Source organism: Phaseolus vulgaris, chromosome 3 (assembly GCF_051622355.1).
Source record: "Phaseolus vulgaris cultivar YP4 chromosome 3, ASM5162235v1, whole genome shotgun sequence".
NCBI lineage: Eukaryota > Viridiplantae > Streptophyta > Magnoliopsida > Fabales > Fabaceae > Phaseolus > Phaseolus vulgaris.
The window spans coordinates 45105301-45119165 of record NC_143500.1 but is presented as its reverse complement, the minus strand read 5'-3'; the positions used below and the strand labels follow the sequence as shown (position 1 = coordinate 45119165).

The window sequence follows — 13865 nt, the reverse complement described above, 5'->3', positions numbered from 1 at the left end:
AGATTTTAGTAGATTTAGAATTAACGACTCGTTTATATTTTAGTAAGTTTCAATTTATTGTGATATAATTATGTGATGTGTGCATTTAGTGTGGATGGTGAGATTAATAGAAATTAAGTATTGAGTTGTTGGACTTTATTAGATTTATTTATTTTTTGGTTAGCCTTAAGTGGTTGGACTTTTATGTGAGTTGAACATAAATAGAGGCATTTCTTTCTCCACCTCCATACATTTTTCTAAATCTTATAAACTTAAAAAAATTATTTTGTTATTTCTAGATTATATAATTAAAAAAATTAAAATTGTACTATCTGAATGTTATTTTTGACTTCGGAATTATGCAACAATATGAAGTCATTTTTTTTTTCTAAACAAAGACCTTTTAAATTGCATAGTTTGAAAGTTGTTTTCGACTTTTGAATTGCACAATTTGGAATAGTGTAATACGAAAGTCGAAAATGATTTTTGAATTATAATACAATATGAAGTCATTTTTTTTCTTCTAAAAAATGACCTTTTAAATTGCATAGTTTGAAAGTTGTTTTCGACTTTTGAATTGCACAATTCGTAATAGTGTAATCTGAAAGTCAAAAATGATTTTTGAATTGTGTAATTTAGAAGTAAAAAATGACTTTAAATTGTGCAATCTATAAGTCTTTTTTTACGAAAGAAATTACTTCTAGATTATGCAATCTAAAATATAATTTTGACTTATAAATTATACAATATAAAAATGATTGGGAACTTTTATAGTTACGATGTACAAAAGAAATGTACCAAGGTGAAGGAAGAAATTACCTAAAAATAGAACTCTAAAACAAGTAGCTAGTGGGTGAGCTTAGCAAAATGTTATGTGCCTTTTGTAACTTAGGAAGTTCTTTTTTCTTGTCTTCTAGATAGAGAAATACCATATTTATTTATATTCCTCTCTTCACCTCACTGGTGCAAGAAATATTAAAAGACGGCAACTATTTTTGATTTAAAATGGTGGCTTTATAACTGCATTTGTTGTACACGTAGTTATAAATACAAGAGATAAAAAGACAACTAATAGTTGTCATTTATAAATGCGGCTAATAGCCGCATTCTTATTTGATTTTTTTTTTAAAAGAAGGAAAACTCTAAACCCTAAGGCAGCGATGGCGGAGGCAGTAGCAACAGAGTAGTGGTGATCTTCGCCAATACAAGAAAACAAACAAAGGAGCGATAGTGGCTGGTATTTTCTTTTTCAAATAACCGATATAAAATTACTATATTAGTTACTACAAGAAATGATTGATTTATCGATAAAAAAATATTGACAAATTTGAGTATGTCGATAATTTTTTAATTGTCAGCGGATTTATATTACTGACTGATTTTACTAACGAATATAAAAATAAGAAATTTTATAATATATGTGTTTAACCGTCATAAATTGAAGAAAACATTTAATGAATGTTAAGACGATAAAGTTGCATCGACACCCAACAATGGTCAACAAGTATATAAGCATGTATAAAACATTAACATTGTGTTCGGAAAGACACAAAGAAGACAATTGAGAAGAATATTTGGAAGAAACGATCAATATTCTTTATTCTTCCATATTGGTACAAATTAAATGTTAGGCATTGTATAAATGTGATGCTTGTTGAGAAAAATATTTGCGATAGTGTAATTGGAACATTGCTCAGCATAAAAGGAAAGATAGAAGATGGAGTTAAAGCACAACTAGATTTGGTTAAACCAATAGAAATTCCTAAGACTCGACATGATGGGAGATGTGAAGGTAAAAGTACTCAAATGTGAAGATTAAGAATGTAAGTAAAAAAAAAAGTGGATCAACCACATTTGTACATATTGAACAACATTGATGAGGTTATTCCCTACATTCACAACACTTCAAGAAATCAAGGCAGCACACCCCTAGATAAATGAAAATTGGACATTGAATGAACAAAACATGACATTCTTAGCTTTGTTTAAGAAAAATGTTTACAATGAACCTAATGTTTTATATACACTATTGAGACTTGCACGTTGACCTAATAATGACGTGATTACATATGGTGGATAAGACATTAACAAATTCTATTTCTATTCTAAGATAAAAGATGACAAAAATAGAGTTCAAAATAATGAGATTATCATTCAAACTGAGGTTGTGCACTTTGCTAGTTCTAAAGACAAAAAAACTCATTACAACATATGAGTTACTTTGGAGTCATATATAACATCTGAAAAATTGATTATGTGACTTTTAGAATGTCAGTGTTCAAGTGTAAATGGATAGATGACAATACAAGTATGTGGACAGATGACTACGATATTTACTTTAATGGATCTAAACAAGATAGGTATACAAATGGACCATTTATTCTGACACGTCAAGCAAGACAAATATTTTATGTCAACAATCAATCTAATGACAACTTTTGAGGGAAGAAGCATTCATATAACTCACGACGATGACTCTCTAGATATGCAGGAGATGTTGTCTTTCTCATCAAGAACATTTTTTTGTCAATATGGACAATGAAGTGGACGACATGCATGCTATCAGGAGTGATCATGATGAAGAGATTTGAGAAAATATAGCTTCTTAATAGGTGTTTATTAATAAGTTCATACTTTTATTATTGTAAAATATTTTGTGAAATGACTTATTGAGATTGTTATTTTTCAAAATTATGTCAGACTCAAAATCTATAAATGAAAAAAGCGTACTAGGTATCATCGACTCCTAGACAAAAGTAACATATCTAAATATAAGATAATTTATATTTTAACTTTATGATCACGGTATAATCACATAATTTATATTTTAACTTTATGATCACGGTATAATCACATAATTTATATTTTAACTTTATGATCACGGTATAATCACAAGGTAAAATATTTTATGTATTTAATTATCAATCTCTATCATTACAGGATGACACCCAAAAGTTAAGAGAATAATAAACTATTTTCCTTTTTCAATATAGATAGTTTAGTTTTATTTTATTGTTGATAAAAAATTTATGTTAGAAAACATGATTTTGTATAATTTTTTAGTTGAAATATTTAATTATTTCTATTGGAAACATTTTGTATTTCAAATTTTGGTATCAAACCAAAACAAATATTATTTAAAAAAAGTTGAATATTATTTGAAATATTATAATTGAAGCTCATTAGTTGTTGGTATGACTTATCGTATGGTGGAACATCAAACAAAAGGGTGCAAAAAATCTCAAATATTTGCAAGGTTTTCCTCTTCCTCAATATTCCAACCTTATTTAGTGACTAGTGATTGCTCTTATTAGTCTTTGTCTGACTTAGCAATGCTCTCATTTAGTGGAAGAGGTTGAAACAAAGTACAATTATTCATTCCTCTTTCAGGCTAAGTATCGTGTATTCACTATCTTGTAAGATTTCCAAATTTCATCCTCAAATCTCACAAAATCATTTTCTTTTTCTTCTTAAATCAAGTTTCTGCACATCAATCCAAAACATCAAACTAAAGTGTCAATTTGGGTAGCCTTGTTTTTAGACTTTGGTTTCTTTAAATTGTGTTGCTAATCACACATTATAGTAATATCCATAGCTATAGAGTTCTATCTTATTACGGATATACGTGATTCATTTTACAAGAAACCTAGTGTGATATGACTAAAATTTCCAAATTCCTTCAGAAAATCTGAATTTTTTTTCTTGTTATTAATAATGTTTAAATTTCAAACCATATCTCAGTATTTAATGAGTAACTATTAAATTCTAATTCAAAATCCAAATACCCATTTTGATTATGTATATTAATTAATCAAAATAAGCTTTAGAACTCTTACTAATAGACTTTTGAAATTTTATATCTGAAATGTATATTGACTTTTAAATATTTAATTCTAAAATAAACAATAAAATTTTAAATTTTAATTCCAGACTCTATAATTTATAAATATACTTTTAGAATATATAATTACAATTTTAGAATACTTAATTTTATTTGATTATACGCATCAAGACTGTGAATTTATATATGTGTTACATCCGACATTATTTCTGATTGATTTATTCTTGTATGATTTTCATATTATTTATAAATGTGGTCGCAAATTATATTCATAATGCTAATGCTATTATTATTATGAGTAGTAGTAGTATAAAAAAACACTTCATTATCATGGTGTATAGTTGTATTTTTATTATTAACTCATTTTATAAATAAAAATGCATAGGTATATTATTTGGTATTTTATGGAAGTTTGTTTATCATATAAAAATAAGATATCTATATTTATTATTTATTTATATTATATTAAATTATATTTTAATAAAAAAATAATTATATAGACTCAAATATTCTAAACACATATAAATGTATATTTTTTAATTTTCAGGTTGAATATTTTTCTAGTTAGTTTTTATTTTATTGTTTTAATTTTGTTATATTGTTTTCATTCTTTTTCAGATCATAGGAAACTCTATTATATATCGTTATAAAATATAGTTAAAACTATATTATTTTTAACAAAAAAATAGCAAAGATAATGAATGTTGCCAAGTAAAGTTCAACGAACGTTCAGCACCGACCAACTAAATCCAAAGAAAGCATTCGTTGCCATCGAGGGGGGTAAATATTTGCAATTTATCTTATATTCTGAGCATTAAAATGTCCGTGACTGAGACTAACCAGAATAAGTTGATTAAGAAAAACAAACATGTTACTAGTCATAATTTTGACTTAAAAGGCTTCTTGTTGGAGAAAATTAACATTTCATAATCTCTTCAGGTCTTCAATGATAAGAGTAACAAATTCTTGATCTTTCTACTGCCAAAGCATGTTCGAGAGAGAGTTGAGTAAAAGAAACACAAAATAGAAGAAAGTCAAAGTGGAATAATTCTGGGTATCCAAACAGCATATAACTCTTCTGAATTTGCCAAAACAAACAGTAGCACATGAAGATGAGGGTAGAAGGGTTCCTTAACATTAATCTGGTACCGCTGGTGGCGTGGTTGCTGAACTTCAACATCGTTTTTTGTTTTGCTCATATTCATGGCTTTGGGGACCAACCACTGTCAAAGATTGCTATCCATAAAGCTGTTGTGTCACTCCACACTGGCGCTTCCATCACTGCCGCCCCGTCGCTTCTCGGTACAAAGGTAACAACATTTTCCTTAAACTTCGCTAATTTAGCAAGAGGGCCGTAAAAAATTACAACTTTTTTTATTGCTTCAATTTTATAATTTTGGATTAAGTTTCACTGAATAGAAGATACATTATTAGATAGCCTACTATTGAAAAGCTAATCTGAACTTTAAAGTTAATGCAAGAAAGAGGAAGAAAGTCAACAGGTGTATTATAAGAGGTGGTAAATTAATTTTGTTTTTAAAAAATCTCATCGTCATCATAGACAAAAAGGTGAGATGATTAAAGTCTGTTCAGTTTTATTTATAAAGAATAATATAAACCTTTACTATATCAAGGGATGATCATAAGAAGAGAATAGATTTATTGAACAAAAAAGAGACTATTACAGTTAGGAATAGTGAGTTGGAAATTTTATAATTAGTGTATGTATTGTTACACTGTTTGCAAATAAGAGCACTGTCATAGTTAATTAATACCAATGAATTTTTTTCATTTTTATAAATGATTAGCCTTATAGTTTGGCTGAATGTAAAATTTCCAACCATTTAATCTCTGTTGTGTCTTGAACTTTACTCATTTGTAATTTGATGTGTATGATTTCAGGGTGAGGATACTCAATGGGTGACAGTAGATATTGATTACCCTGCCCCATCTGCTGCAGATGATTGGGTTGGAGTTTTCTCTCCTGCAAATCTCAAGTAATAATTACACATCTTCTCTTGATGGACTTATGTTGAATATTGCATAGAAGTTGGAACTCAACTCTGTACTTTACCAAGCAGTGCTCCTCAATAACTGAAATTTTCAAATCTAGTTATTTCAAAAGTCTGTGCTTCTAATTGTTGCTAGAAGAACTAAATGATAGTGTTATTTTCTAATGGCAGTTCATCAACATGTCCACCTGTGAGTAATCCAAAAGAAGAGATTCCGTATATATGCTCAGCCCCAGTTAAGGTATGTGTCATAGATGTCTGATTGAATTAAAATGCAGTTTAGATTAATTTTTTAAGTGACGCATTTCTCATGTTGTTTGTTTGAAACTTTGTACCAGTTCAAGTTTTTGAATTACTCCAATTCACACTATTGGAAGACAGGAAAAGCTTCTTTGAAATTCCAGTTGATCAATCAACGTGCAGATTTCTCCTTTGCTCTATTTTCAGGCGGACTACTAAATGTACTTCCAGACTCTTTCAACTGTTCTTATATTTGTTATCTCCCTCCCATTCTTACTAAATCATGCACATGCTAATTGATTCTCACCTTAGATGTAGCATTGCCTGTGAAAACTGCCACTATATTACACTTAGCACTCAATACCAAACCACCCTATCTTCATTCAGAGTATGTATATGATTTTATGGCTGAGTTGGAGTGATCTGATTGAACAATGCAGCCTAAGCTTGTTGCAGTTTCCAATTTCATATCGTTTGTCAATCCTAAGGTGCCTCTGTATCCACGACTTGCTCAGGGGAAGTCTTGGGATGAAGTAAGTTTACCTTGATATGATTTCTCTTATCTGATGCAATTCCTATATATGAAGCACACAACTAGCAATTATCATAAGGCAACATGTATAGATTTAATAGATTTTGAGTACAACCCTCCAGTGATGAATGATATCACTAGATTTTATAATTTGACATAATATTATGGAAATAGGAATTGATGCTATTACGACTACGAAATGATTTCAGAATTGTTCGGCCTGCTTATGCAGATGACAGTTACCTGGACTAGTGGATATCAAATAAATGAAGCTATACCCTTTGTTGAGTGGGGTTCTAAGGGTAAAACACAAGTGCAATCTCCTGCCGGAACATTGACATTTGGTCCTGACAGCATGTGTGGTATGGTTTATTTTGTCATAATGCCATCGCACAACATTTTTTTACTGCATACGTGGTCTGATCCAGTTAATATTTTTCAGAAACCTAACTGTTAAATGATTTTTTGCTTAGCATTCTGTAAATTGTCTAAACCCTTACTAGGAATCATCATGAGCATCAGTCTTTAGTGTTGTTATATTAAAACTGTCCAGAGTTGAACTTATGCAGCCTCGTGTCAAACTTTTCCACCCTGCACTGTCGTTCTTTCTTTCTCTCTTTTCGATCTGCATTTTTATTAAAATTGGCTTGTTTGTTCACTTTGAACCTTGATCATGCAAAACACGGGTTTACTGTTCTAGTTACTTTGAAACTGAATAAACTGAAATCTAATGTTTATTTACATCCTCCCTCCTCTCTTTACTGCCCCTTCTATAATGTTCCTCATAACGTGTCTTGAAAATATACTAAGGAGAACAAGCTTCTATTCCTGGAAGTTATACTAGAGTAGCATCCTATGAAATGGAGGGTGGGAGGGTAAGACAAAGAACTGAAAAATCGAAGTTTAAATAGAAGTGATTTTCTGTAAGCTAGTCCATAACCAGTAATGGTTTTCCTGTTAAAATAACCATAAAATCTCACTTTTCATGATCTCTGTACAATTTGCGACATTTCATCACGTCACCTAAAGCTTACCACCAAAAGAGTTGTAGTTCTCCAGCAACTGGGAGCAATTAAATGTTGAAATGTTAATTTTGTCTTAGTTATATGTTGGAAACTCATATACAGATTGCTGCTTTTTTATTCTTTTGAAAATGGATCTTCTTTCTAGACAAATTGGAAGTAGGCTTTTTGTATAGCTCTATAATGTGGTTCTTTGGTTATTCTCACTTGCAGGTTCACCTGCACGAACTGTTGGGTGGCGTGACCCTGGTTTCATACACACAAGTTTTCTAAAAAATCTTTGGCCAAACTTAGTGTATGCATTCAGATATTCATTTATTTTATACCACAATATGCTTGTTCTATAATTTTTAAATATATATAATATCATTTCAGGTATACCTATCGATTAGGGCATCTACTGTCTAATGGTTCTTATATTTGGAGCAAGAAATATTCATTTAAGTCATCACCTTATCCTGGACAGGACTCACTACAACGTGTTATCATATTTGGTGACATGGGGAAGGTAATGTAAGAAGAACACTCAAACTTTCTTTGAGAGGAAGAACCAAGTGTGCTCTAATTAAGTGCAATTATAGGCATATTTATGCATATGAACGAAGTAAGAATATTTACCTGTGATGGATTTATGAAGAAAAATAACTCAACCTTTTTACCATCTCTACTTATTTTTTATCACTCTACTCTAAATATCTTCTCTTCTCTCTACAATCTTGAAGATCATAAACTGTCAGACAATGATATTATCATAAACTGTTAGAGTGGAATTACATAGGTTAAATAGTCATAAGCTTCTTTATTAAATAAAATAAGTCATTGGCTGCTTTCTTGTCTATCTGGGATGTCTGCATTTGGTTACAATTGTTTCTTTTATTGACCCTTGTTTGCTGATGAAGCATTATTTTTTAATTTACTCTGCAATTGATTGATCAATTCAAGCGTTTCTTACAATGCTACATAACACAGTTGTCATCATTTATTGACTTTTACCCAAGTAACTTCTGTGGCTTGATTTCTCATGTTGCATTCTATGCCCATAATACCAAAAAAGAGCTCTAATTTTTTTATCCTTTTTCTTTTGACCTTTTGTTTTGTTTTGTGGGGTAGAGGAGTGGGCATTCTTTCCTTGGAGGACTCAACAGAAGCCAATTATAGAGTCAATTATGCTAAGTAATGTAATCATAGAATTGAAAATTTGGAATCCGTGTAAATTTCTGGCTGATGAATGGCTAAATGATCAGGTTAAAAATGATGAAGTTGTAAGCTGTGTTGAGAATGATTATCGATAAAAGCATTTGATTTTCTTTCATTTTGTTTCAGGCTGAGCGCGATGGTTCAAATGAGTATAATGACTATCAACCTGGTTCGCTTAACACCACTGGCCAGCTCATCAAGGATTTAGAAAATATTGACATTGTTTTCCACATAGGAGATATAACTTATGCAAACGGATACATCTCGCAGTGGGACCAATTCACTGCTCAAGTGGAACCAATTGCATCAACAGTTCCTTATATGATTGCCAGGTTTGTCCTATTGTCCACAACTTCTATTTGCAACTAAATTAAATTCATGTGTTATATATTAAACTAGAATTGTCTGATAATCCTGCAGTGGTAATCACGAACGTGATTGGCCCAACACAGGATCCTTTTATAACACTACAGATTCAGGTGGCGAATGTGGAGTTTTGGCCCAGAACATGTTTTTTGTTCCAGCCGAGAACAGAGCAAACTTTTGGTACATTCAGTTCCATGAAAAAAAATCAAATTTATGTAAAATCTCTTCTTTTATCAAGAGCTTTGTCAGTACTATAATGATTGTAAAGCTATTTTGATTGCAATACAAGCTAATTGATTCACATATCACTGCTAAATTTAATTAAGTTTTACATGAATATGTTTTATGTTACAAAAGTGGTTTAGTTGAATTAATTTAAACTCGGTGAGAGAGGTTTTCATAAAATGACTCGTGATATAAGAATGTTTTACTTCTGATATTCTAAACTGAACAACTGTGAGTTATAGAATGTAGTCTTATTTTTCATGACATATAAAAAATGAGATTCTAAATATGTAGGTACGCGACGGATTATGGCATGTTTCATTTCTGCATAGCTGACAGTGAACATGATTGGAGAGAAGGAACAGAACAATACAAATTCATTGAGCATTGTCTTGCAACAGTAGATAGACAGAAACAACCCTGGTTGATTTTTGTGGCTCATCGTGTGCTCGGATATTCTTCTGATTTTTGGTATGCCATGGAGAGCTCATTTGAAGAGCCCATGGGAAGGGAAAGTTTGCAGAGACTTTGGCAGAAATATAAAGTAGATATTGCATTTTATGGCCATGTCCATAACTACGAAAGGACATGCCCCATATATCAGGTAAAGATAAGAGCCTAATATGCATGACTTTATTTAATTCAAACTAACTTGCGCAGTTGAAAAGTTAATGATTTGTTACTTTCATTGTATGCTTTTCATGGGTGTTTTTTTTTATCCTTATCAAATTATTGAAATGGTCTATGGTTGGTTGCTTCATTCATTTTTTAATTTTTTAAGAGTGCAAGTACTATAAATGTAATGGTTAGCAATGATAATAAAATATTTTCCTCTGATTTATTCTAAAAAACCAACAATTGGTATCAGAGCAATCTTCTTGAGGGATCTGTGAGGTTAGTAGAGTGCATCAATGAAAGGAGGTTTCAATTTTTCAGTAATGTCTTTGATGGAGACAATTATCAAATGTGGGTTGTTCGTATGCAGTACCTAGATGCATTGGATTCATGGGAAGTTGTAGAAGAGAAAATTCAGTCCCTTCCAGAAAATTGGCACAAATAAAATCACAGAAGGAAAAGAAGATGAAAAGATCAAAGGCAAAAACATGGAATGCAAGTGCTGAATCTAATAAGGGAGTTTGAACTGCAGAGAATGAAGGAGTCAGGATCCGTAAAAGAGTACTCTGACAGATTTCTAAACACCCTGAAGCCTTTGTTGGCAATGCTTAGAAGTCTGTCAAAGTACTCTCTGACTCCTCCATTCTCTGCAATTCAAACTTCCTGATTAGATTCCGCACTTACATTCCACATCTTTTTTTTCCTTCTGTGATTTTATTTGTACCACAGTATTTTCTGGAAGTTACTGAATTTTCTCTTCTACAACTTCCCATAAATCCAATGGCTTCTAGGTAGGTCTCCATACGAACAGTTCACATTTGATAATTGTCTCCATCAAAGACAGGTGGTGCCATTGCTGAAAAATTGAAACCTCCTTCCATTAATGCACTCTATACTAACCTCTCACAGATTCCCTCTGATACCAATGGTTGGTTTTTTAGAATAGATCAGAGGAAAATATTTTATTATCATTGCTAACAATTACATTTATAGTACTTGCAGTAACTGACTTTTAAATGATTTTATGAGCAGTTACCTAAAAATATCACGTGCACTTATTTGCAGTTAAAAAAACAGAATTTTCAACAATTTGCTATTACTACGGTTATGATGGTGAGCTTTTAACAGCTTCCATACTAATGCCAATGTTTTTATGAACAAAATCCATATGCAGAATCAATGTGTGAATGATGAAAGGTCTCACTATTCTGGTGTTGTGAATGGAACAATTCATGTTGTTGCTGGAGGTGCAGGAAGTCACTTGTCAAATTTCAGTGAAGTAACCCCTAAGTGGAGTCTTTACAGAGACTATGACTTTGGGTTTGTCAAGTTGACAGCATTCAATCATTCATCTCTCCTCTTTGAATACAAGAAAAGCAGTGATGGAAAGGTCTATGATTCTTTCACCGTTTCAAGGGATTACAGAGATGTTTTAGCCTGTGTGCATGATGGCTGCGAAGCAACCACTTCTACAACTTGAACTGCTTTACTCACATGCAAGTTCTAATGCCTTTTCTTTCTTAAAAAAAAAGTGAACATTTTCTTATGTCTTTTCTTTCAAACCCAACTGCATTTTACGGTGCAGCATGTTGTGCCAAGGTGAAACTCCTCTATAAATATATGAAGTGAAGTGCAATGGATGCACAAACACGTAAAAAATGTTTTTCACAGTAAAAAAAATCGGTATTATTACTATACATCTATATTTTGTTTATATTCTTATGAGAAGAAAATTCCTGCAGAAGGAAAATAAAGTAATTATGATAAACTCTTCAAAGGAGTGTTATACTTCTTTTGGGAGGAATTGGCCAGACCTAAAAAAATTTAGAATTTACATTGGACTAAATGCTGTCCCTAAATAGAGATTCTTCATTTGTGTCAAATGAAGGAGTTTCTACATCTAAATGGTGAGTTATGCTTGAAGATGTTATTGCATTAACCCCAGAAGAAAACTGTTGAAAGTTATAACTTACAACCAAAGTCTTGGAACAAGTGTTACTGTTTGTGAAATGTGCGTAAGGGCTTGACGAGGGCTGCTTCTTCCTGCACCCCCATTTACTTCCATATGTTCTTGCAGCACCCATAAATTTGTTAATTTCATAAATATCCTTCTGAATTATCCAATCCGAAAGATACATAAATTTTAAATTTAATTTTGAATTATGTAATTGGTAAGGTGATTCCAGGTCCAATATTAACTTCTAGTTTGCGTTTACGTAATTCATAATATGTTATTTAAAATAATTGCTTATGGATTACATGATTCGGATTTAATTTGCAATTCAATATTGCCTTCCGATTTAATTCAACAGGTTTTTTAGAAACCGAAAAAATTCAATAGCACAATGATCACTCATAAACCAGTGCAAGAGAAGAATGAAAAAGAACTCAAACTAACATTTTCAACCATTCAATCACAAATGCACCGCAAAAGATACAAATTGTGTCAAAAACCACACAAAAATCCTTCAATGTAACAAGAAAGAATAAGGTATGTAACAGTGTAGGATTTTGAAGTTTTAATTATTTACTGAAAGAAAAAACGGTAATTCATATTTACAATGAGGTGCTGAAAGAACTTATGGGGTGCAAGAAGAAGTAGCCCTTGACGAGAGTTTGTTCATATTTAGATGAATATCTTGAATCTTATCGAAAATTAAACTTTGGAACTGGATCTCTGAAGTAAGTTTTTCAAGTTGGAGCTTGGATATGTTTGGAAAAAAAAAATAGTAAAACAGTTGAAACCTCAAATTTAATTTTTTTTATTGGAAGCTAAATTGACTCACTCAATTACAAGTCTTAGATATGATTAATTATTCAACAAACTGGTCAATATAAAATTCCTTTTAAAAAACTGGTAATATAAAATAAGCTTTTTATTATACAAGTTTATTTTGATAAACTAAAACTATATATACACTATTAAAATCACTGGTTAAATACATTATACGCATATGTATATGATTTTTTATATAAAATTTAATTTAATTATATGGACAAGAATATATTTTATGTAATTATTATTTTAACTTTTAGGTTTCACTTAATTTTAAACTTTTATCATTTTTTGTCTAAAGATTAATTTTTTATTTAAAAGATAATAAATAAATAAAGCAAAATTAAAGGAATAATTTCATAAAAATAAATAATATTAAACGATGGTGAATGATAACTTTTATTAAAACATTCAAAGTAAATAGAAAAATAATAATTAGTTGCAAGATTTTGGTATTATTTCAAGTCCTATCTAGATAATGTTATCACTAACAACAAAACTTTATTGCAATAAATGACGTCGGCTACTTTTATCATCACTTTATTACACTCATTTCACACGGTTCAGAGTCAACATTTTAAAAAATATTATAAATTAGAGAAAATATTTACCAAATGTTTTTATTTAATTCAAGCAAACTCTCAAGTTATAATTTTAACTTTTGAAAATAATTTATTTAAATGATTTTTTTATATATTTAATTAGTTATTAATTAATTTAGATTATAAAGTTAATAACTAAAATATTAATAATAATTAATTAAATATCATTTTAAAAATAGTTTATAAAATAAAAATTACTTTAAATATTAATAACTTTTTTACTTTATAAATAATACCTAATTTAGTTAACATAATGATTCATTATTTTTTATTCTAAATTTTTTATCTAATAAATTTTAAATAGTGTTGAATATTGAGTTGTTTTAAAAAAAAGTCAAAACCTGTAAAATAAAAAAAAAATTAAATTTTCTTTTATTATTAAAAAATATTATGGAATTAAAAAAAAAACTTACTTATCTTTAAGTGAAACTTATTATTAGAATAAAATTAAATGAAAT

The 13865-nt window shown here is 30.2% G+C and overlaps 1 protein-coding gene across 1 annotated transcript; it reads left to right on the top strand.

Annotated features, from left to right (window-relative positions):
• Positions 1-4636: 4636 nt before the first annotated feature.
• LOC137807965 (putative inactive purple acid phosphatase 27) lies at positions 4637-11726 on the top strand. Its single transcript, XM_068608845.2, has 12 exons — positions 4637-5130; positions 5723-5817; positions 6004-6073; positions 6171-6293; positions 6513-6605; positions 6837-6966; positions 7840-7921; positions 8002-8134; positions 8950-9155; positions 9244-9369; positions 9709-10018; positions 11204-11726. Exons 1-12 carry the CDS (start codon positions 4927-4929, stop codon positions 11507-11509), a joined length of 1878 nt encoding a protein of 625 aa, XP_068464946.1. The 5' UTR covers positions 4637-4926; the 3' UTR covers positions 11510-11726.
• The last annotated feature ends 2139 nt before the right edge of the window (positions 11727-13865 follow it).